At 51.9% G+C, this 24,067-nt stretch overlaps 1 protein-coding gene across 20 annotated transcripts in view; it reads right to left on the bottom strand.

Moving 5' to 3' along the window:
• Positions 1-24,067, bottom strand: part of NRXN2 (neurexin 2) — a 366,798-nt gene that overhangs the window by 257,870 nt on the left and 84,861 nt on the right. For 12 of the 20 annotated variants that reach the window (XM_053278159.1, XM_053278172.1, XM_053278167.1 and 9 more), the window contains exons 4-5: positions 16,658-16,687; positions 2,208-2,276 (exon numbers count right to left, since the gene is read on the bottom strand). The exons of 1 other annotated variant lie outside the window; for it this stretch is intronic. In XM_053278159.1, the coding sequence (XP_053134134.1) occupies positions 2,208-2,276; positions 16,658-16,687 (99 nt within the window). The remainder of the gene's footprint in view (positions 1-2,207; positions 2,277-16,657; positions 16,688-24,067) is intronic. 7 more of the 20 variants (XM_053278166.1, XM_053278171.1, XM_053278178.1 and 4 more) reach the window with 4 other exon arrangements.

Here is a 24,067-nt window from a genome sequence, read left to right as displayed (position 1 = left end):
AGCAGCGGAGAAGGATGCTGGACTGGATGGGCCTTCTTGGTCCTGATCCAGCAGGGCTGTTCTTATGTTCTTATGTAATCTGGCTGGAGGAAAGGAGGACGAAGAACAGCCAATGCATTTACATGGGAGTCCTGAAGGCGGGGGGAAGCATGAAACATGCCCCCGCTCCAAGGTTCTCTCTAAAGCGTGCGCATGTGTGTGCACACACAAGTTATTGGATGTCCACTCAGTTAATTTTAGACCCCACTCAGGTTGAATCAGGAAGGCCCCCCTCTGAATGCAGGCGCGCGCACACTCCCATCCAGAACAAAGCTCATTCCACAAACAGATGATAAAAATTAGATGGAGTGCTGCCCCCCCCCACTCCCCACCTGCCCATCCTCCCCTATACGTGCCCTTCTCCGCCCCTGCATTTGAGGCCCTGGAAAGATCCAGAGCCATCACCGAGATTTCCTGCCACAAAGCATTTCAAGGAAAGGTGTGAAGTCTCCAAGGTTTTCTTGTTTCCCTACAGCTTCAAGGCCACCAACCGACCCACTAAACAGCCAATCAGAAAAAAGCATTTGCAATACACACACACACACACACACACACCCAAGCAAGCTCTTCCAGCCCTCTGTCCTCTTCTGGGAATCTGACCGCTGCCACACAGAAACAGAGGAATTCATCCAGCACAACTGCTTCCTCCCACCTTGCAGAACAATCGGGCGGGGATGGGTCCATAGCTCAGTGGCAGAGCGTCTGCTTTGCGCTGCCAGAAGACCCGGCATTCAGTCCCTGGCTGCATCTCCAGGTAGGGCTGGGAAAGACGCCTGCCTGAAATGTCAGAGAGCTGCTTCCAGAGGTGTTCTCTTATCCCTGGACTTCGGGGCCAATGTCCAGGGCCTCCACAGCTCCTGGGAGCCCCCAAATCCTCTTTAGTCTGTCCTGGGTGGTGTGGTCGCCCAGTGGAGTATGATGATGCTTAATTTGCAGCGGGCGGGGGGGCCTCCAAAGACCTTGAGGTCCAGGCTCCAAAATTACCTTGGTGCACCTCTGGCTGCTGCCAGTCAGTGTAGACAAGACTGTGCTAGAGGGACCAAGGGTCTGGCTCAGTCTAGGGCAGCTTCCTATGTCCTTCTGCATACTACTGCCATGCCAGATCCTCCCCCCGACTGGTTTCCCCAGTCCAGTCCAGATTCCCTCCAGTTTCCCCAAATTTATCAAATAAATTTGATTTCTTTTTCCCAGCATGCATAACTTTGGATTTGCCATTAGCGGATCCTATCCTGTTAGTTTCAGCCCAGCTCTCCATTCTATCCAGGTCACTTTTTGATTCCATCCATTCCTGTCATCTGAGGGGTCAGCTGACCCTTCTCCCCATGACTCCTGGGTCGTTTCCGATCCAAGCTGAAGATGCTGCCAGGGATTGAACCCGGGACCTTCCTTCTGCCTGCGGAGCAGGGACTCTGCCACTCAGCTACGGCCCCAGACCCGCAATTCAACAAGAGCATCACATTTCTAAGGAGTCAGCCTTAAAATATGAGCTCAAAATATGTCTGAAATTACTCAGCACTTGGGCCCCTTGTAAGAAGCCATACCAGAGCTCAAAGGCTTCATTCATTTCGACCGGGGTTTTGCAGACCTTTTCCCCACATGGAGTTCACCACACACATCTCTCAAATCTAACTACCAGGCAATCGGCACAACATGATTATGGGCGATTTGTGGGTCTCAGGGGCACAGAACAAACAAAGCAGAAATTGGCATAAACCTTGTACAATAAAGTCCGTTATTATTCAGTAGGGAGCAGTGGATGTGTTGGTCCCAAAAAGCAAGAGGTACAAAGCAATTGCAAATGGTATTTTTAAAATTGGCACAAGTGAGGTGCTACAGGAGTATGCAAGCTTTTGAGTTTCACAGAACTCCTCATCAACAGGCTGCACAAAAAGGGAGCTAAGTCAGGGATGTACATAATGAGATTAGTTGCAAGGAAACATGCCAATAATCTTTTATCAACCATCTGGATGTAGTTGAATCACTTCCATTTTACTTCTCCAAGAGTTCTGTGGATCCTTGAAGCCTGCATGTGCTAATCTAAGCGACTAGGCTACATTAGCAACCTAAGCTAATGCAATAAAAGGAACCATTTTGCCGAATTTGCATCTCGTGTGTTTCACATGAATATCGGGGGGTGGGGGAGAAGGGAAGGGAGGGTTGACACTGACCTTTTGATGTCTGGTGCACCTCACTGGCTCCTCTCCCTGCCCCCCCTTCCGAGTACAGTAGGGACCCTACTGGAGAAGCAGAACCACAGCATTAGGGAGGAAAGGCCAGAAATATCCCTAGCCCAGCCAGCCCATGTCCGACACCATCAACCCCACCTCCCGCACACCCCAGGCAAGCTCAGAGGCCCCAGAGATGGGAGACGGGCCGTACTGACAGGAGTACGACAGGAAAATCCTTTCCAGGCTAGGCCTCCCGGGTGAGACGGCTGCAGAGAACACGCGCTCCCTCCCCGGCTCATTCTCACGCCCGGTTCGGAGAGGCAGCGGATTGTTTCAGAGCCATTGAGAGTCCAGGACTCAGGGCTTCTTCCCTATGGCGGAATCTGAGTGTAGTCCCTGGAACAGCCCAAGCAAAGCTGAAACGGTGCCTCTGAGCACATGCAGAGTCCAGGGCAGGGGCGTAGGTGACACCTTCCTCCTCGCTCTCCCCCTCGCACCTCTCTGAAGAAGGCAGAAGGGGCCCCCCTTCACCTTTTGCACCAGGGCCCACTCCCACCTCGCGGGGCCCCTGGTCCCGGACTTCAATGCTCGGACTCAGCCCCAATCGCATGTGCCGCGATTAAAACCATTCCTCCGAGCGTGTGCAGACTGCTTTTCTCTCCCCCGCTGAGCATGCACAGCCCAGACACAGGGAATGCAAGTGCAACCACGGGTCCGATGGCACTTTAAAGATCAACAAATTATAAAATAAGCTTTTGGCGGATGAGGAAGGTACACTGTGCCGCCCCGGACTAACACCGCCACCCCCCCTCCTGAAAGGGAAGATCTGCCATGGCAGGTGCTGAGGACCCGAAGGCACATTGGGAAGTGACTTTTTTTTCCCTCCCCATGGAAAAACTCATGTGGAGGCCCTGCACAAAAGAGATTGGCAGGGGAGCAGGCAGGAAGAGCCTTCCCTCATGCGCCGGGCTGATTTTGCACCACTCTGTGATGCAGCACGTTGCGTGCAAAATCAACCCCACGTGATCTCAACCAGCCACACACATACACACACACACCCCGCAATGTGCACCAGGGATTAGGAAGAAGGGCTTCCTGGGCAGAAGGTGCAGCAAACCTTTGGCCTCAGCCTGGACGCCCTTCTTTTCAGAAACTAGCCAATGAGTCAGAAGACGTGTGCACACGGTCCATAGCTACCCAGAGGTCAAACCTGCCCACTGCTATTATCCACATTTCCATCTGGGGCTCCCCAGTTTAGGGGCTGCCTAATTCACAGAAGATCCTGCCCGTGTTGACAGCACTGGTGTCTTCGGTGCCCCAAACCAGAGTGTCTCTTTTGATTAGGCTTTTCTCCTTGTCTTGACTCTTGCTGGGTCATTTCCACACCGGGCTTTTAGTTCGCATCTCCGCCAGAACGGAGGTGTGCACTCACATATCGGCCAAATTCACCCCGAGGTCCTTGTGATCTATCAGGGAGCAACACTTCTCACACGGTTTGGGTTTTTCATCACATGTTAGTGTGTAGCCCGATTTATATCCGGGGTTAAAAAAAAAACCACTTTTTGCATCGGTTTGGGGGGACAACTTCGAACTCACAGTAAAGCCTCCAAGGAAAGCCTGTGGTCTGGGAAAGCTCCCGGAGAAATGAGCGGGGGGGGGGAGGCTGATTGCCCCACCTCCCAGACCGGGGACTATCATCTTGGGGCCCACAGTAAAAGCAGAGCAGTTCAAGTCTTCCTAGAATGCAAACTATGCAGGAAGGAGTTTTCGCTTCCAGAGGGGTGGAGAGAGAGGCTTTTTCACCCATGCTGGATCCCCAGAACACACAAAAAACATAAATGGCTGGCACCACTAGGGCAGAGTGCATTCCGCATCCGGCCCATATAACAGCCTCGTGGGAATCTGGCTTTTAAAAAAAAGTGCCTAGCCCTCAAGGCCACACAGGTCGGCGTGAACTCCAAGGACCTTTGTACACAAGTGAGTGTGAATCCACAACTGTTGCCCCCAGTCTGGCTTCTCTGCACACATCATGCTACAGAGAGGCTGCATTCTCTACACCCTGAAAGAGCAAACTTTTTGTACCTAAAGGCAATGCTGTGGCAGCCAATGGTTGTTGGCTGTCACCACATCTTGTGGTAGAGAATTCCACAAGTTGGTGATGCATTGTATGAAAAAGTACCTCCGTTTGTTGGACCTAAATTTCTTGGCAATCAATTTCATGGGATGACCCCTAGTTCTAGTGATGTGGGAGGGTTAGGGTCTCTATCATGTCTCCCCGCAGTCGTCTTTTTTCTCAACTAAAGAACCCCAGGTGTTGTAGCCTTGCCTCATAAGAAAGGTACTCTAGGTCCCTGATCATCTTGGTTGCCTTCTTCTGCACCTTTTCCAGTTCTACAATGTCCTTCTTGAGATGTGGTAACCAAAATTGTATGCAGTACTCCAAGTGTGGCTGCACCACAGTTATGTATAAGGGCATTATAATATGAGCAGTTTTATTTTCAATCCCCTTCCTTGCCAACATTGAACTGCATTTGCCAATCTGTTTTGGATTTCACTACCCTAAATAGTTTGGTATCATCTGCAAATCTGGCCACCTTGCTGCTTACTCCAAATTCTAGATCATTTATGAATACATTAAAAAGCACCAGTCCGAGTACAGATCCCTGAAGGACCCCACTTCTTACTTCCCTCCATTGTGAAACTCTCTATTTATACCTACCCTCTGTTTCCTGTCCTTCAAACAGTTAGCAATCCACACATGTGCTTGTCCCCTTATCCCATGACTGCTAAGTTTTCTCAAGAGTCTTTGATAAGGAACTTTGTCAAAAGCTTTTTGGAAGTCCAGTTATACTATGTCAACTGGGTCACCTTTATCCACACACCTGTTGACACTATCAAAGAACTCCCAAAGGTTCGTGAAGCAAGATTTGCCTTTGCAGAAGCCATGCTGGTTCTTCCCAGCAGGGCCTGTTCTTCTATGTGCAATTCTACAATTTTATCCTTGAGAATGTTTTCCATCTATTTGCCTGGAAGTTCCCATTGGAAATTGGAAAATAAATTCCATCTATTTATAAGCTAACGGGCCTGTAATTTCCTGGATCACCCCTGGATCCCTTTTTGAAAATCGGTGTTACATTTGCTACTTTCCAGTCCTGAAGCACAGAGCCTCATTGTAGGGATAAGCTATGTATTTTTGCAAGGAGGTTGGCAATTTCGCATTTGAGTTCTTTAAGGACTCTTGGATGGATGCCATCTGGCCCTGGCGATTTGCTAGTTTTTAATTTTTCCAGACAGTTTAGAACATCATCCCTTGTCACTTCTATCTGACTCAGTTCTTTAGCTTCCGCCCCTGAGAAGTCTGGTTCAGGAACAGGTACATGCTCAGTATCCTCGGCCGTCAGGACAGATGCAAAGAACTCATTCAGCTTCCCTGCAACCTCCATATCCGCCTTAATAATCCCTTTCACTCCCTCATTGTCTAATGGTCCAACTGCCTCCCTGGCAGGTTTCCTGCTTCTGATGTATTTAAAGAAATTTTTGTTATTCCCCTTGATGCTTTTAGCTAAATGTTCCTCAAACTCTCTTTTTGCCTCCTTTATTGTCACCTTGCATTTCTTTTGCCAGAGTTTGTGTTCCTTTCTGTTCTCTTCATTTGGGCAGGATTTCCAATTTTTGAAAGAGGTCTTCTTCCCCTTTATAGCTCCCTGGACTTTACCTGCTAGTCATGAGGCATCCACCCGGTCTTGGTGGTATCTTTCCCCCTTTTTGGTATACATTCTAACTGGGCTCCTAGTACTGTAGTTTTAAATAAACTCCACGCATTCCGGAGCAAAGTGACTCTCCTGATTTTCCCTTTCCCTTTTCTTTTCACCAAACTCCTCATTTTAGAGAAGTTTCTTCTTCTGAAATTCAAAGTGTCTATGTTAGACTTCCTTGGTGATTCTCTCCCCGCACGTCTGCTGAATTTGATGGCACTATGGTCACTGTTCCCTAAAGGGTCCATGACCCTGACATCACACACCAGGTCCTGGGTGCCACTCAGAATTTAGCCCAAAGTCACTTTCTCGCTGGTTAGTTCCATGACCAGCTGTTCTGGGGCACAGTCATTCAGCGTATCTAGAAATCTGACCTCTTTGTTATTACTTGACTATGAATGTACCCAGTCTATGTGTGGGTCACCCATTAAATTACTGACCTGCCTCTCCTTGATACCTTCCTGATTTCCTCTTGCAACTCCCAGTCACTGTCAGTGTTTTGCTTCGGCGGGCGATAGCACGTCCTCAGTAGCACATTTCCTTTCTGGCCTTGTATTGTCACCCACAGGGGGTCTGTGGAGGACTCCAGTCCACCTAGGTTTTCTACTTGGTTAGATTCTATCCCTTCTTTAACGCACAGTGCTACTCCACCTCCAAGGTGCCCCTCCCTGTCCTTTCGATAGAGTTTATTTCCAGGGATAACAGTGTGCCACTGGCTCTCACTGTTCCACCATGTTTCTGTTATGCCCACTATATCTATTTCTGCGTTAGCAGCCAAGCACTCCAGCTCAACCATCTGGGCTCGGAGGCTTCTGGCATTGGCATATAAGCACCTACACGCTGAATCTCTTCCCTGGTGTCTGCTATCTTTCTTATGACTCCTTGACCAGCTGGCACAGGCTCCTGCCTGCTCTTTATGTGGTTCGACTCTGTCCCTTTCTTATCTGAATCCTTTACACCCTCGCAGCTTAAGGGATGGCATTTGCCGAACCGGATACTGCCCAGCTCTTGTTGGCTATTCCCCAGGCATGATTTTAAAAGCTGCTCTGAGAACCTTTTGATTTTAAGTGCCAGCAGTCTGGTTCCATCTTGGTTCAAGTGCAGGCCCTCCCTTTTGTACAGGCTTACTTGCACCAAAATGTATCCCAGTGCCTACCAAATCTAAATCCCCTCCTCCCCGCACCAACATCTCATCCATGCATTGAGACCCCTCAGCGCTGCCTGTCTTGCTGAACCTGCACACGGAACAGGTTGCATTTCCGAGAATGCTACCTTGGGGGTCCTGGACTTCAATATGCTACCTATCAGCCTAAATTTGGCTGTGTGATGTCCGCAACTTTTGCACTATCCAGGCTCCCACTGGATTGCTTGCTTGCTTGCTTGCTTATTTATTTATTACATTTATATACTGCCCCATCCAAACAGCTCTGGGCAGTGCACAGCAGCAACAATAAAACCCACAAATCATTCCTTTTAAAACAATCATTACAAAACAATTTAAAAACAGTTTAAAACCATTAACAAAACATTAAAAACAGGTATAAAACCTTGGAAGGCCAAGCCAAACAAGACAGGTTTTAAGGGCTCTCCTGAAGGCCAACAATCAACTCAAGCTACAGATTTCTGCTGGGAGTGCCTTCCACAGCCCAGGAGCAGCTGCAGAAAAGGCCCCGCCTCTGAGTCGCCCCAAGGGCGCTTTCCAGACTAGCTGCTCATCAGCAGCAAAATGCCTCCGTTCAGGCAAGTCGCATTGAAAACGTAAAGAGCAGGGGGAGCCGTCTCGCAAAAACGAAGAACCCGAAAAAACAGCAGCTTTTCCACGCCGGATCTAAGACGTCCTAGCTCTCTACCGCAGCGATTAAATTTGCAACAAGTCATCAGCAAGGTGAGCGGCAGCCTGCTGTCTGCGTAGGGGCTGCAGTGTCACGGCGCAGGAAGTGTGGAAGCACACTTCCGAGAGACGTCCTGACCCCGTTGTAGGTCCAGTCCAGAAAGCACCCAGATGTACCGGGGGTAACTGGAGATGGACCTCCTCAGATGACCTTAAACGTGCGGTGGTGGGGATCACACAGCACCCATGCGGTCACCTGCACTTCCCTGCTCTTCCCATTGGCTGACATCCTCATGCTGTGCCCAGTGCAAAGGAGTTGCCCTCGCTAGCTGAGCTGAGTCCAGGCTAGTGCTGTCCTCGTGCAGACGTGTTCACGCTAGCACAACCACCGGTGGACTGCCTCTCGTTTTTGGCACCGAACTTTTGCACAAGGCTCTGCAGCTCTTGAAACATGCGTGTTGGGCAAGCAGAGCACACGTCAAGATGTCAGTCACTCTTTTTCAAACCACATTATTTTTTCCCCCTTGTCCATCTGTTCAACTCCACCAGGGAGGGGTCAACCCCCACCATTTCCTTTTCTGGTTTTTGTTTATTATTATTATTTATCTATTTATTTGTATTCTACACCGCCCTTCCAAAAATGGCTCAGGGCAGTTTACACAGAGAAATAATAAATAAATAAGATGGATCCCTGTCCCCAAAGGGCTCACAATCTAAAAAGAAACATCAGATAGACACCAGCAACAGCCACTGGAGGGATGGTGTGCTGGGGGTGGAGAGGGCCAGTTACTCTCCCCCTGTTCAATAAAAGAGAATCACCATGTTAAACAGGTGCCTCTTTGCTCAGTTAGCAGGGGTTTTTAAGAGCAGCAACCAAAGCAACCTGGCATTCTTCTTTAAGGCTGCCGCTTTGGGAGGTTCCCCCTCTTCTCTTTGGGAAGCTGCTGGCTGCCCACACGCAAATCCCCCCCCCCGGTTTTTGCTCTCCCAGGGGGCTGAAAGGGGTGGGATCTCTGGCAGCACTCCTCTCGAGCAAGTTTGAAGTGGGGAGTCCCTGCAGCACGGCCAATCTCCCTCCCATTCAGCCTCAAGGCTGCAAGCCTTTATTTGTACGGTGGACGTGGCCATTTGGGGGACTTGTGTGAGCATCAAAGAATGCAGCACGTGGCTCTGGCCCTCCAAGTGGCCCTCCAGGAAGAAGCTGGGCAGATGAGAAGCCAGCAAGGGTCACGCACACTGCATCATTAACTGGCAGGGCAGGATTTGGATTTTCCTGGCACAGAATTTGGATTTTAAAGAGAAAAGCCACAGAACACAGGGTCACATATTCATTGCCAATCAAAAAGGGAGGGATTCCTGAGCTCCCTCCGTAACTGAGATTCTGAGTGTGGTACAAGGAAGAGCTACAGCCAATCAACATGTGCAGAAGAAGAAGAGGCCCTGCTGGATCAGGCCCGAGGCCTCTCTAGTCCAGCACCCTGTTTTCCACAGTAACCCCCCCGGATGCCTCTGGGGAGCCCACAAGCAGGAGATAAAAGGCATGCCCTCTCTCCTGCCATTGCTCTCCCCAACTGGTATTTGGAAGCATCCTGCCGCTGAACCTGAAGGTAGCCTATATAATGAAGACTAGTAATCATGAACAGACCTGCCCTGCTGGATCGGACCAAAGGTCCATAAAGTCAGGTTCGAAGAGAGCCAATGCGGTGTCGTGGTTGGACCAAGACTGGGCAGACCCGAGTTCAAATCCCCATTCAGCCATGAAACTCACTGGGTGACTGGGCCAGTCACATCTCTCTCAGTCTAACCTACCTCACAGGGTTGTCGTGAGGAGAAACATAATCATGTGTACACCGCTCCGGGCTCCATGGACGAAGAGCAGGATATAAATGTAAAAATTAAATAAATAAAACCGTTTATTTCCCACCTGGGGTGCCTATGGGAAGCCCACAACCAAGGCATGAAAGCAACAGAGCAACAGGTAGACTGCCTCTGGGCACGGAGGTTCCACCGAGTTATCACGACTAACAGCCAACAACAGACCTACTCTCCCCACAAAGTGGCCCATTTCCCCCGTCTTAAGCTAGTGGCCACCAACACACCCCGTGGCAGCAAATTCCGCAAGTTAATTGCACGCAGGTGTCAAGAAGTCCTCTCTCCCGCCTGCCTGGGCTCTTCTGCCAATCAATTTAATTGGATGCTCCCCAACAGCAGCTTCTTGGAGGGGTCGAGGGTGCAGCAAGCGCCAAGAAGCAGAGGGATTTTGTGCAATCTCCGTCAGTGGCCTGGCTGCCATCAGCCTGCAGATCATCTCAGCTAGGAGTACCTACACTCAGAACTGGTTGTCTGCAACAACTACAGAGGCCAGGAGCAACCTTTTTCATGTCCACATACCCCGGGCCTGATATGCACAACAAGGAGAGCTCCTCACAGTTGATTTCTCCGAGGCTGTTTGGACCAGGGCCTGGGGACCACTTCCTCACACCTAATTGCAGAAATAGTAGCCGGAGCTGCCTCCCCAAACTGGAGGCTTGGTGGAGAGCAGAGCACCTCTGAGCACATGAAGAGTGTGTTTCCTGCACCAGTGTGCAACCTTGGAAAGTGCGGGGGGGGGCATCGCTGAAATGCTGGAGGGCGTGCCTTTATGGATGGAAGGGGAGTGAGGAGGAGATGATGGAGAGGCTCTTTGGGCTGAAAGGGTCTCCATCAGCACTGCCATAGCCAGGGGCATTGCTAGTACAGAAAAGATGTGGGCACCAGGCCCACAGCTTCCCTTTTGATCATTAAACTCAATGATCTCCCCCCAGGAATAATTACGTGGTGGTTTTTTTGTTTTTGTTTTTTTTGTTAAGTCTCTAATAATATCATACAGTGCCTATGGAGACGGAAGCAGCAGAGAGCAAAGGGAGGAAAGAGTTCCCCACTGCTCAGTGTCTCCCCGGCTACACTTCCTTTCTGGAGGTGGCTTATGCAGGGCTGGCATCATGATCCCCCCCACATCCCACACCCTTTAGCTTGTGAATGTTTGCCCAGTACTGAAATCTGGCATGGCAATGAAAAACTACGTTCTTGTCCATCCAGAAACATTACGGGGCAAGACAATTTGACAGGCTAAGAAAAGATTTTGCTACACTGGCCCTGGGCTGATGAGATTCAGGGCTCTGAACAATTCACTGGGGGCCTCTGTCCCATGCCCCCCCCCAATGATTCCCCTGGTACAGAGATTGGTGTCTGGGTCTTCTGGGGGTCCTCGACAGCAGCCGGAGGATCTGACCCTGATGGTGGCCCTGATGCTTTCTTATATTTATTTATTCGATTAACATACCGCCCTTCCTAAAATGGCTCATATTTATATTCATCTGAACGGAGCAAAATTGCTCATCTGGCCAAACCAAGCTCAGTTGGGCCAGAGATTCAGAGGTGGAGGCTCATGGCAGACAGAATTCTGCCCTATTGCCCAAGTGCATGGATTAGGAGAAGCCACCTAATGGAGCAGCGGGGAAGTAACTTGCCTAGGGAGCAAGAGGTTGCTGGTTCGAATCCCCACTGGGATGTTTCCCAGACTATATTGGGCAGCAGCGCTATAGGAAAGTGCTGAAAGGCATCATCTCAAACTGCGCGGGAGGAGGCCATGGTCAACCCCTCCTGGATTCTACCAAAGAAAACCACAGGGCTCTGTGGGCGCCAGGAGTCGACGCAGACTCGACCTTTACTTTATAGATTAGGAGGGTCTCATGAGCTCACACCTCTCTCTCCCTGCTTCCCTTCCATTCTAACCCCTGCACTGGTGTGAAAGCTGGTGGTCGCTAGCCCAGATCACAGTTTGCAAACCCTCTTCTGACCACATCTGCAGAGCGGCTTGGGCCAGCTGTGGCTAGCGAAAAATACTAGCCTGGGATGCAGCACGGAGAAACTCACAGTTCTGAAAAGGTGTCAAGAATGTTTGCACAAGGTGGGAGGAAAGGAAGAGGGGAGTCTGTGGGGCTTTCCCAGTAGTCTAGCCATGGTGATCGGGTTATCTTGCAAGGTGCCAAGGGCATAGGTCTCAGACTGGGACTCCTCAACGCCAGCCTCGGGCACCTCCTCTTCTCCATCGCCCATGCCAACCAGGCAGAGGAAACCTCAATGGAAGAAGGGCTGGGCTGCAAGGTTGGATGGAGCACAGCCAGTGGACAGCTGGTCCCAATGGGGTCACATCATAGCCAGGAAAACTCCTGCTTCCAAACCAACCAAGCCACCAAATCCCTCACCGCACCTCCTCTGGTAGCCTAACACCAGCCTGACTCTACCCTCTGGGACCCGCCAATTTTCACCCACCCACATCTGAAGCCAATGACCACTGTGGCCTGCGTGGGCATCTGGCCAAAGCAAGCCCCTCTTCTTATAAATATCTGTCGTTATCATATTAGGAAGTGACAGCACAGGCGGGTTTCACGTTCATTATTTTTTCTTTGCTCACACTGATTTTTTCTTTGCTCACACGTTATTTTTTCTTTGCTCACAACCTTTTTTCCATCCCAGAACTCACGGCAGCGTTGCGGTATTTTCCTGAATCCAAGACTAGTTCCACCCCTCACCCCCACAAGTTCTTTGATATTAGAAATCAGGAGGGCGTCTTCCATTCAGAATCCTGCTCCTTTCAAGTAAATGCAGGTATAACCTGTATTTATCCTCTACTTTTTAAGGGGGTCACTTTAAATGCAGAGTCGTCTAAAAGTTGTGCCATCGGGTCGGTGTTGACTCCTGGCGACCACACAGCCCTGTGGTTGTCTTTGGTAGAATACAGGAGGGGTTGACTATCTCCATCTCCCACGCAGTAGGAGATGATGCCTTCCAGCATCTTCCTGTATCACTGCTGCCCGACATAGGTGCTTCCCATAGTCTGGGAAACATACCAGTGAAGATTTGAACCGGCAACCCCTTGCTCCCTAGGCAAGTGACTTTCCCGCTGCACCATTAGGTGGCTCTCCAGAGTCATCTCAGATTCAAGTAGATACGGTATTTGGGGTTCCCCTGAGGTTTTCCATATAGACACTGACCAGACCTAAGTGATGAGGCTGTAGCTCAGTGGCAGAGCGTGAGCATCTGCTTTGCATGCAGAATCCCTTCGGCTCAGTCCCTGGCAGCATCTCCAGGCAGGCCTGGGAAAGACCCCTGCCAGAAACCTTGGAGAGCTGCTGCCAGTCAGTGCAGACAATGCTGAGCTAGATGGACCAAGGGCTTGACTCCATATCAGGCAGCTTCCTATGTACTTATGGCAGCCTGCTTGGCTTAGCTCCAGCAAGATGGCTGCATCACGCGTCCTCAGGCATGATGAAAGCATCTGAGGAAAACACCTCAGTCTAGAATAGATGCTGCTTCAGCACGATTCTAGGTCCATTTAAAATGCTGGGGCCCTTTTCAGCAACTCCAGAAGCCCGGGTGGCATAATGGAGAATTCGCCGACTTGGAAGAGCTGGGTTCGAATTGCTACCAAGTTCACTACCTCTCAGCAAAACCTACCTCACAGGGCTGTATAAAGGATAACATGATAACCTGCATCTATACTATCCTGAAGGCCACCTAATGGCACAGCGGGGAAGTCACTTGCCTAGGGAGCAAGAGGTTGCCAGTTTGAATCCCCGCTGGTATGTTTCCCAGACAATGGGAAGCGGCTATATCAGGCGGCAGCAATACAGGAAGACGCTGAGAGGCATCATCTCATTCTGCACGGGAGGAGGCAATGGGAAACCCCTCCTGTATTCTACCAACGACAACCACAGGGCCGTGTGGTCGCCAGGAGTCAACACCGACTCAACAGCACACTTTGCCTTTTCTTTATACTATTCAGAGCTCCTTGGAGAAAGGGTGGGATACCACAGGTGATCCACAGATGTGGCATTCAGATTCTTCCCGATTTAGATGCTCAACCTCATCCAGCCCTCAAAAACTCCATGCATTTAACTGCTGCTAAATGCGCTGTACATGGATGTTGCCCTTGATTACCACCTGTGAGCCTGTGCTATTGACGTGGTGCAGAACGAGGCAATCCGGGACTTGCACAGGCCTTCCTTTCTGGGGGCAGATTACAACTGCGCACTACCAACTGGTCCTGGTCTTAGGCCTAACACAGGGAAGGGGCTGACGGTCTGCCTCTCTCAGAGATAGAATTCTCAGCACCTTTACAAAACTACAACTCCCAGGGTGCTCTGGGGGAAGCCATGACAGTTACAATGGTCCCCCAAACCTCCCATTTCATTGTGCTGGTGTGCAGCAGAGAGCACACTGTTGAGCAGAGAGAGATCCATGTTAGCTGCCTTTGGCCACTGTGGCTGGGGACGATGGGAGTTGTAGTCCAACAACATCTGGGGACCCAAGGCTGAGAATCCCTGCCCTAGAGATCCATCAACAGCCAAGCTTGGATAGCCTTCAGAGCAGCTGTGAAGGAGAGGCCACAGTGCCATGATCTGGGGCCTGCATTTGGCCACTTTGGGGGCAGCGCTGCTTGACTGCGCATGGGTCCATGTGCCGCCCAGACTAGCAGAATTGCCTTCTCACCCCTTCAGACACAGAGCCCGACATTTCAAGTCAGCACTTGGCCTTCTTCTAGGTCCTGCCACCCACTCCAAGTCTTCTAAACCGAGTAGGATCACAAGGTCAACACCCAGTTCAACTGGACAGCCCAGTCAATCCTGGCACCTCTCATCTGTCAATGTCACAAATGAAGACCTTGTGATGGAGAGTCGGTGGCTGCCCCACAGGGATGGACTTCTCCTCCCTGGAGTTCCAGAACCACCCAGAGACCCCTGTACTGGGCCTGGCTTCGGGGGCGTCTTCCGTATCTGACAAGTGGAAGAGGACACTCCCTGCTCCTGATGGATGGATCTGATAAAGATCATTTCCCTGTTAATGCTAACATTACCTAATGCGCAGACTAGGGGGTGCACAATTTTGGCCCTCCAACTGCTGCTAGACTACAATTCCCATCAACCCCAGCCACAGTGGTCAATAGTCAGGGGCTGATGGGAGCTGTAGTCCAACAACAGCTGAAGAAGGGCCAAAGTTGTGTTGCCCTGGTGTAGGCTAACCCATCCCCAAGTTAATGGCAAGGTCAAGTGTGAGCTGCGCACGCCCTGTGCCAAACCAAACCATGTATTTACTGCATCCAAATGCCACCTTTCTTCCATCCCAGTACATGAGGTTCCCAGGAGGTCACCCATCCCGGCACCAACCAGACTGAGACCTGCTTAGCTTCAGCAGAGTGGCTGCATCACTTTGGTGCCTTCGGACCACAGCCTCAGCTCCATGCAAACACAGGAAGCTAAAGGCTGGCAGAACGGGCATCCTACTGGACTAGCCGCCGAGAGCCCAGACCAGGGAAGGCTGGAGCCACCTGGAACGGATGGAACGGGAGGGGCCCCAGGGCCTCCTTCAGGGGGGATCTGATCTGCCTGAACAGGGCAGCCCACGGACCGGCTTCCCTTGATCGACTACTTGGCCCGCCTCGTCCTGCTCTGCTGTTCACACTCAAGTGGCATCTCCTCCCCTGCCGGACCCTGCTGCAGAATTATCCGGCTGCTTCCCCCCAGGTGGTTCTGGGCAGAGTGCGAGATCCTCCCACTGGGGCTCAGAAGGTCAGTTCCAGGGGCCTTGCTCAGGCAGCCTTCCCTGTCCTCTCTTGCTCGCTCTTTTCTTCCCAGGGAGAAGGCCTGTAAGAAGAGTGGGCATTTCCGCCCCACCCAAGCAGCTGTGCAAGCCATGGGGACGTGAAGCCCTTCGCTGCTGGAGGCCACGGGGACGTGAGCAGCCCTGCAGTCGCCTAGAGCAGCACTTCCCGGGGGGCGGGGGGGCTACCTGCCTCCCTTACCTTCTCCAAGCCTGACTGGCCGGGTGTGCCCATTCGCTCTCCTCCCCAGAGGAGGAGTGGAGGTGCGTGGAGAGGAAGAGCAAGCAGAACCCACCTGGCTTTGCTCTCTCTCCCTTCCCAGCAAAGGAGCAGCTTCACAGCCCAAGTTCAAGCCGGGAGTCCGGACATCTCGGCTGAGTCCAACTCACTCAGGGTGCCTCCCTCCTCCCCAATAAAGCCCAGCCCAGGAAGGGCGAGGCAGCCGCCTCAGGCGTGGGTGGAGGGGGCAGAAAGCATGGTCTCCACCGCCACCTGCAGATGGGGGATCATCGGACTTCCCTTCGCCTCAGGCAGCAAAATGCCTTGGAGCACCCTTGAGGAAGGGCCCCAACTGCTTGCTATGCGAAGCCATACGCTGCACACCGCCTGGCAAGCAATCCGTCCCGTCCCCCAGCTCCTCTCTGCCACCCACAGCTCCTGCTGCAGCACCCCCCCTGACCCCCTTCCAGCAGGCAAACCCACATCCTGGCTGGCATATGCTGGCACAGCAGCCCTGTTCCATCTTGGGCAGGCAATGCCAGTTTGTGCCAGCCGCTGGATGAGTCCCCAAGAACACCTCCAAAGCAATCAATGAAGCGAGCCACGCGGGGCTGTTAATAATCAGATCATCAGCATAAGTCACACAGTTCATCAAAGCGCCGCCGCGACACGAGATGAAATACAGTTTCTTTTTGGCTTTCTCCCCAAAACATGCTTTTCTTTCTAATAAACGTTCACGTACAAAACAACCGGGGGAAAGAAACATTTTCAGCTGCATAAGCAAGAGATCTAGGCAATGTCAGAAACCAACGTGGGATGAGATGGCTCAAGCGGATGGGAGGAGAAAATCAGAGCATGAGAAAGAGAGGAATGGAGGAGGAGGAGGAGGAGAGAAAGAGAGAGCGCGCACGCAAGAGAGAGAGAGAGAGATGGCAAGAAGCAGGGGAGGAGGAGAACGGAGGAAATTAAGAACTCATTTGCTGAAAGAAACTTAAAACCATACCTTGGCTGTTTAACGTCAGGTGAGCTGGACCTTGAGGGGGAAGGAAAGAAAAAAAGAAAGAAAGAAAAAAGACGAGTCATATAAACGCACGGAAAAAAGGAGGGTTTTCCCTCTTTGCCACAATTTAAAAACTGTTTTTAACTTGTGACAGACATCCAGGCCCCCGGCAGAGAGAGAGGGGAAGGGGGTTGAGGGTCGGATGCCGAAACAAACAGAAAGGAGAGGAGAAGAAACTGAAAATCCCGGACAGAGCCAGACAGAACCAAAGCAATAACAAGAGGGGAACAGAAGAAAGTTTGGTTTCTTTTAGGGTTAAAAAAAAAAAAGCATTTAGGGCAAATGGCCACATCGCCCTGTGAGAGAAAATGCTTTTTTTTTTCCTGGGTAAAAAACAACAAAAATGGGGGTGGGGGTGTAGGGGGAACCAGACAAACCAAGCAGCCTTGAGGGGACAGGTGTGGCGTTTGCAGCTGGCAAGACCCGGCGTGAGAGCAGGTGCTCCAGGAAGGAAAATGGTTAGTGGTGTAAGACGAGAGCCGGCTGGCCTCTCCCTGTGGAAAGAGGTGTCGTTCTGCTGGGGGGGGGGGTGTCCCAGCAGACGCTCCCCCTTCTGCAGGTGGCCAGCGGATCTTGACATATAGAGACAACATCACACCAGAGCATATCCTTGGATTCGGTGTCGATTAAAATCTGGGTCACCCCCGGCATCTCCAGCAGCCCCGCTTGGATTCACGATCAGATCAGACCCCCTCTAAGCATGCCTGGAAAGTGGACATTCCCTGATCACGTGTTGCACAGAGAGGAAAGCAGGCTTGTCTGCCAGGACTGCCCGGTTCACACCTGCAGTGGCCTCCGAGGGATTGGACAGGGAAGCCATCGTGCTTAACACAGGTGCATCCGGACAGGTAGACTACTCAGAATAGGGTGGGCTGCTTTGGAAGATGGGGCTGGAGACTGTTCAGGGGCAACGGATCCACCTGGAGTGGACGCCTGGGGGCCTCCCTTCACCCACAGGCAAGCATTCCAGTGTGGTACCAAACCCAGCACAGACAGAGCTTGTCTGGGAAAAGGTAACGGCCACCCCTTCCGCAGCAGGACAGAATTTCACCCATCAGCAGGTACAGACGGGACTCTTGCCCTACGACCGTGCCTCGCATTGAACCAGGCAACCAGTCCACCTCAGTCAGTATTGTCTGCCCTGACCGGCAGCTGCTCTCCAGGGTTTCCGACCAGGGTCTTGCCCTGCCCTACTTGGAGATGCTGCCAGGGAGCCCACCCCACCCCGGGACCTTCTGCCTGCCAAGCAGGGGGCTCTGCCACAAAGTCAGTTCTCTTCACTGCAAAGTGGCAGGATTCAGACTCCCTCATCGTGGCGCTGACGGTTTTGCCTTGCAATCACCCGGCCATTCCTCCGGGCTTCGGACAGCCCCCACACCAATGTCCCGCGGGTTCAGAGAGAGCCCCTCCTACCACCCTGCGTGCCCCCCAAAACTGAAGCAGTTCAGAGCACCTTTGCTCCTCGGAACACCGGGCCCAGATCCAGAGCGCATGTCCAGAACACACACGCGCAGTCACACACACACACACCCTTGCGCCTAGTTGGGGAGCTTTCCGGGCCAGGGTTCTTTCAAGACCATCTTCCTAGCTTCTGTGTCTAGCAAGGCCAGGCAAGGCAGGGACCCCACGGGACACGCCACAGAGCCTCAAAGTGCAGGATGGGGCCAGGAGTCAGCCACAGGGTCCCTGCACGTCCTCCTCTTCTTCCCCTGCTGAGGGACGCAGCTTGGAAGCAGGCTGGGCAGCATTGCTATTCCTCCCATGCCAGCCCTCCGTCACCATTCATCACCACATCAGCCTCAGACCCCCATGCTGGCAGCTGTTTCCGAAAAGCACACAATTTCATGCAAATGAGGGGCTCTCGCTTCCCCCTCCCCGAGACACACACACACACACACACAGAGCCCAGAACCAATCAATCTGTCAAGCAGCCGCAGCCCCAAAGTGGCTGCATTTACCGGTTCTGTAGACAGAACAGCCAAGTGTCCAACTCAACGAAGCAGACCCCCCCCCAACAAAAGGCAGGGAGGGTAACTCAAGCCCCCTGGTTCCCTCTCATTCCCTCCCTAGCAGCTTCTCAGGGCACAGGAGTCCTGAAGCTGGAAGCTACGCTCCCCTGGCCTGCAAGTGTTTTGCTCCAAAACTAGATGTGCCTGGGTTTCTGGGTGATCAGGCAAAGGTTCGAAAGTCATTTGGAGTCAGCACATAGCTCTGACATTCAAAGAAGGCTGTGGGGCTGGATCCTACCACAAAATAAGCCCTGCCTTGCTTGGGGAGGGATTGGAGAGAAGGGGGACTTCGTACTCTAAAGCAGGCTGGGCAGAAGGTAAATTGTGATCCACGAGTAGACCTCTGGATGGTTTTCTGTGGATCAGCAAAGGTTCCTGACTCCCAGTTGTTCAACAACAGCGATCACAAAAGGGCTTCCAGCCCCCTAAATCAGGCTGCTGAAATGAAGAAAGTTAGAAAGAAAACCAGGAGCAGATTTGTGTGTGGAAGGACTGCAAGCCTGTTTTGAAAACAAATTCCAGGGCTGAGCATGTGCTCGGAAGCACCGCCTCACTTAATTCTGAGCGTATGTCCATCCCCTGAGCCACTATTTTGTATTTGGTTCCAGTTGGTGCACCAGAGGTCCTAAATGCATGCATGTGCATGTGTACGCGCACTGACTCTCTCTCCCCCCCTCCCCCAAGCCTGCTGTTTGCTCATCCCTGCTCGACAGCATCAGATCCGATCACCTAACAGTGTTGTCAGGACTCAGAATTCTTTGGCCCTGATCATCTCTACCCACCCACAGCTGAATCTCTCTCTCCCCTCCCCTCCCACCCTTTGAGATCAGACCCACACATCCTGGTTCCTACTCTCGCCAATCCACAACTCAAGAGATCTCCACCCAGGGGAATCAGATGCAGACAAAGTCTAACCAAAGAGAGATAAAAGTCCATTTGACAGCCTACTCTTGCTTCAAATCTTACTTCACCACCACCACCATAAGTATTTGCAAAGTACCATCCAGCAAGTTTTTCTGAGTGGTTGTGGGTCTTTTACATCTTGGCTAGTGGATAGTTCAGAGGTCAACAGCAACCAATTTGCAAAGAATTTTGCAGACAAAACTGTTTGTATCAGCTCCAGTTCAGAGGCCACAAGACTGATGATGCCTTCCCGGCCCATGTCCCAAAGTGTGCCAGCTGGGACATTTTCTGCAGACACCCCCACACCCTCCAGACATGCCCCTTTATTGTGTCCGTCCATCCCCAGAGCCGAGAGGGCATTGACACCCCCAATGGGAGCACCCTTGACGCGCCCCCTTTCAAATGCGGGGGCCAGGAAGAAGTTGTCTGAACCAGCCCATGGTTAGACTAGAACGGATGCTGGTGGAATCGGGGCTAGCGGATGTTGTCTCAATATTTTTTCAGTTTGTACAACTGAGGATAGGGACAAGTCCTTGGAGAGGAAAAGCCTACCACGTGTGTTCTGGATCCTTGCCCAGCATGGCTCATTAAATAAGTCAGGACAGATCTAGGGATTTGGACTCCCTGAGGTGGTAAAGATGCCTCTCTCAAGGAAGGTGCCGTTCCAGCAGCATGAACGGAGCTGGTGGTAAAGCCTCTCCTTAAAAAAATAAAAATAAAATAAAGTCTCTGGATTCCACTAACTTCAGCCATTCCCACCCTGCCTCACATTTACCTTGTGGGGGGTGGAGGCAAGGTTCTAGAGTACATGTGGGGCTGGCCAGCTCCAGGACGTCTTGCAAGGGGGTGATTATTTGGAATATAGGAAGCTGTCTTATACTGAGGCAGGCCCTTGGTCCATCTAGCTCAATATTATCTCTACAGTGACTGGCCGAGGTTCCCCAGGCTTCAGATAGGGATCTCTCCCAGTACTACCTTGAGTCGATGCTGCCAGGGAGGGAACCTGGGACCTCCTGCATGCAAAGCAGAAGCACTACCGCTAAGCTACAGCCCCACTCCCTAAGGTTACACAGGAAGCTGCCTTATACGGAGTCAGGCCAGCGGGCCATCTAGCTCAATATTTCCTGCACTGAGTGGCAGCAGCTCTGCAAGATTTCAGACTAGACTCTTTCCCAGCCCTTCCTAGAGGTGCTGCCATTGCCTGAAGCTGGGGCCTTTTTGCATGCAAAGCAGATGCTCTGCCACTGAGTGATGATCCTCTCTTTTCCAACCTTGTTTCCAGGACAATTTGGGGACTGAAAATGCCTCGGTCCCTCTGTCCGATTTCCATCTTCTGATCCCAAGGAAATCCGAAACCATTGGCCCTGGAGTCGTTTTGAGCTGGATGAGTGTGAAGAACTGCAGCTTAACGTAGATCAGGCAGAAATATTGCTGGCTGGGGAGTTCAGTGATCCACCAGGGAAGTATTTGAGTTCTTTGAGATGGGGTTGTGCTCCTGCTAAAAAAAGCATGTCCTCAGCTTGGGCGGGGGGTGTATTTCAGAAACCGGGCTGTCTCACTGGGCACTCAGCTGAGGGCAGGGTGCCTCTTACCGCTGACAATCCGGTACGCCACCTGCACCTGTCCCTGGAGAAAGCACACAAGGCCTCCGTGGTTCATGTCCCAATCTGGACTGCTGTAACTGGCTTCGCCGGGGGGGCTGCCCCTGGCCAGAAACTTCAGCGGGTCCAAAATGCAGCCATCAGGGTTTTATCCAGGGCCAGAAGATCCAACCATTTCAGGTCAATTCCCGTTGAACTGCATGAGTTACCCATTTACTTCTAGGCTCAATTCAAGGAGCAGGTGGTTACCTTTCAAGGTCAAGGCAGGCGGTTGGTGGGGAAGGACCAGGGCTCGGTGGACGCGCATCAGCTTTGGATGAGTGACTACATGCGATAGCTGTCTCTGCTGTAGGATATTCCCCGTAGAGGACGGGGCTGCAGCTCAGTGGTAGAGCATCTCCTTGCATGCAAAAGGCCCCAGGTTCAATCCCTGGCAGCCCTCTCCAGGCAAGGCTGGGAAAGACTCCTGTCTGAAACCCCGGACACGCTGCCAGTCAGTGCAGACAATACTTAGCTAAATGGATCAAGGGTCTGACTCATTAAAAAGCAACATGTTAGGAACAGCCATCGCTCAGCGGCGGAGCACCAGCTTGGCATGCGGAAGGTCCCAGGTTCATTCCCTGGCAGCGTCTCCAGGTAGGGCTGGGAGAGACTCCTCTCTAAAACCACGGAGAGTTGCTGCCAGTCAGTGCAGACAATACTGAGCAGAAGGAGACAAAGGTCTGCCACAGTATACGGCAGCTTCATAGGTGTGCAATTTAGGGATGGGGCCGTAGCTCAGTAGTACTGACCACTTGCTGTGCATGCAAAAGGTCTCCACAGTTCAATCCCTGGCAGCACTGCCAATTGCCAGGAAGGTAGAAAGACCCTGTCTGCAGAGAGCTGCTGCCAGTCAGTGCAGAAAACTCTGAGCTCACTGAGACAATGGTCTGACTCAGCAGGCAGCATCTATGGTCATAGGCCACCTTTATAAGAATCAGGCCCAGCGGACATAAGAACACGGCACCCCAGAAGAAACTGAAGGGGTGTTGTCTCTAGACAACACTTAGCTAGATGGATCAAGGGTCTGACTCATTAAGAGGCAACATATTAGTTATATCTGTAGCTCAGCAGTGGAGCATGTGCTTTGCATGCAGAAGATCCTGGGCAGAGTCAACCCCTCGCAGCTTCTCCAGGTATGGCTGGGAATGAGTCCTGCCTGGAACCTTGGTTGCTGCTGCCAGTCAGAGTAGACAATGCTGGGTTCAATCGGCCAATGGTCTGACTCGGTGCACCTATGGCCAGAGGACTTCAGAATGGCCCCCTCCTGCACGCACCTGCCTGCCTGAGAACGCCCTTCCCGGGTTCCCCGGCGTCAGGTGCAGCAGCAGGCATGCACAAGGGAGCACCTCTTTGGCTCTGGCACCCAGAAGATTTCTACCTCATTTAGAAGGGCAGCGAAGATGGCACTGTTTTTTGTAGGCTTTTAAAGTAATGATGATTTTATTAGGTCCATCCTGCTGCGACTTTTATCTGCAGCTGCTGCTTTTAAACTGCGTTAGTGTTTTAAACCATTTCATTGTTTGCAATTTATTATCCAATTATATGTTGTTAAGCCGCCCTGGAAACGCAGAAAGACGGGGGAAAGATACCCAAATCAACGGGGAGGCCAAGAGGCCTGCCGCGGTGCGATGGGCATATCGTCAAGATCACGTCGTTTAGGGAACCCTTAACTCCCTTATAATCACCGCAGGGTCTCGTCCACACACTCACTAGTCCACAAAACCTTTAATCACTTGCATTCCCACACACAACATCTGACTGGTGGCCTAAAAGGACAAGAGAAGGAACGTGGTAAGTTTCCCCTGCCTGGTCACCTATAGGAGACACTTGCTCGCCATAGGCAAGCCCTGTCCACCCCCAGCACAGGACCTCCAGTGACTGTTGCTGGTGTCTGTCTTAGGTTTCTTTTTAGATGGTGAGCCCTTCGGGGACAGGGTTCCATCTTGTTTGCTTGTTATATCTTTGTGTAAACCGCCCTGAGCCATTTTTGGAAGGGCGGTATAGAAATCGAACGAATGAATGAATGAACGAACGAACAAACGAATGAATAGGCGACCACCAGGCAAGGGGCAATTTACAAACCTGGGCTAGAAGTGAGTGGGGACTGGATTCTCCCCCGCCCTGACCTTTCTGTACACAAGGAACAGTGGATCAGAGATTCTTTTCCGTGTTAGTGACTGGAGGCCACAATCACAGGCTTGCTCATTTGAGAGGAAGGCCCACTGGATTTGGTGGCACCTCGGAGTAAACAGACCTCAGACTGCAGTGTCAGAAGTCCGAGGCGGAAGCAAGAGCCTTGGCTTCCCCATCTCTCTGAAAGGGAATTTCCGCCTCTCTCACACCATGAAAAGCACAAGACATCTACTCTAGAGAAGGGGGAGGAGCGCTTTCCGCTCCCTTCTCCCCACCACATCGAAGCCAGCCTTTCTGAGAGTGTGGCACAGGGGAGGTGGGGGTGTCTCTGACTCTGGACCAGCCATATGGATGCACCTCATGCCGCTAAAGAGGTGTCAGTCCTCAGACACCCTGCCTTTTCCAGCTCCCAATAGCAAAAAGGGGGAAAGCAAGCTCTGGGAGACTGGAAGAATGCGGCGGGGGTGTGGGTGTTCTCATTGTGGGGGCAGGGAGGAGCATGTCCGGTTTTTGCTGGCAGAATTTGAATGCAGCCCATTTCTTTATTGGGGAGGGGGGCAGGCCCAGGCCTAGCCTTCCAGCCCCCGTCAAGAGCTGCACGGAGAGAGATGCTGAGTGCATTAGGATGCTGAGCTCTCCTCCCGTTGCCATGGAGACCACTCCAA

This window comes from Hemicordylus capensis, chromosome 14, assembly GCF_027244095.1.
Source record: "Hemicordylus capensis ecotype Gifberg chromosome 14, rHemCap1.1.pri, whole genome shotgun sequence".
NCBI classification, from domain to species: domain Eukaryota; kingdom Metazoa; phylum Chordata; class Lepidosauria; order Squamata; family Cordylidae; genus Hemicordylus; species Hemicordylus capensis.
This window is presented reverse-complemented; position numbering and strand designations above follow the sequence as displayed.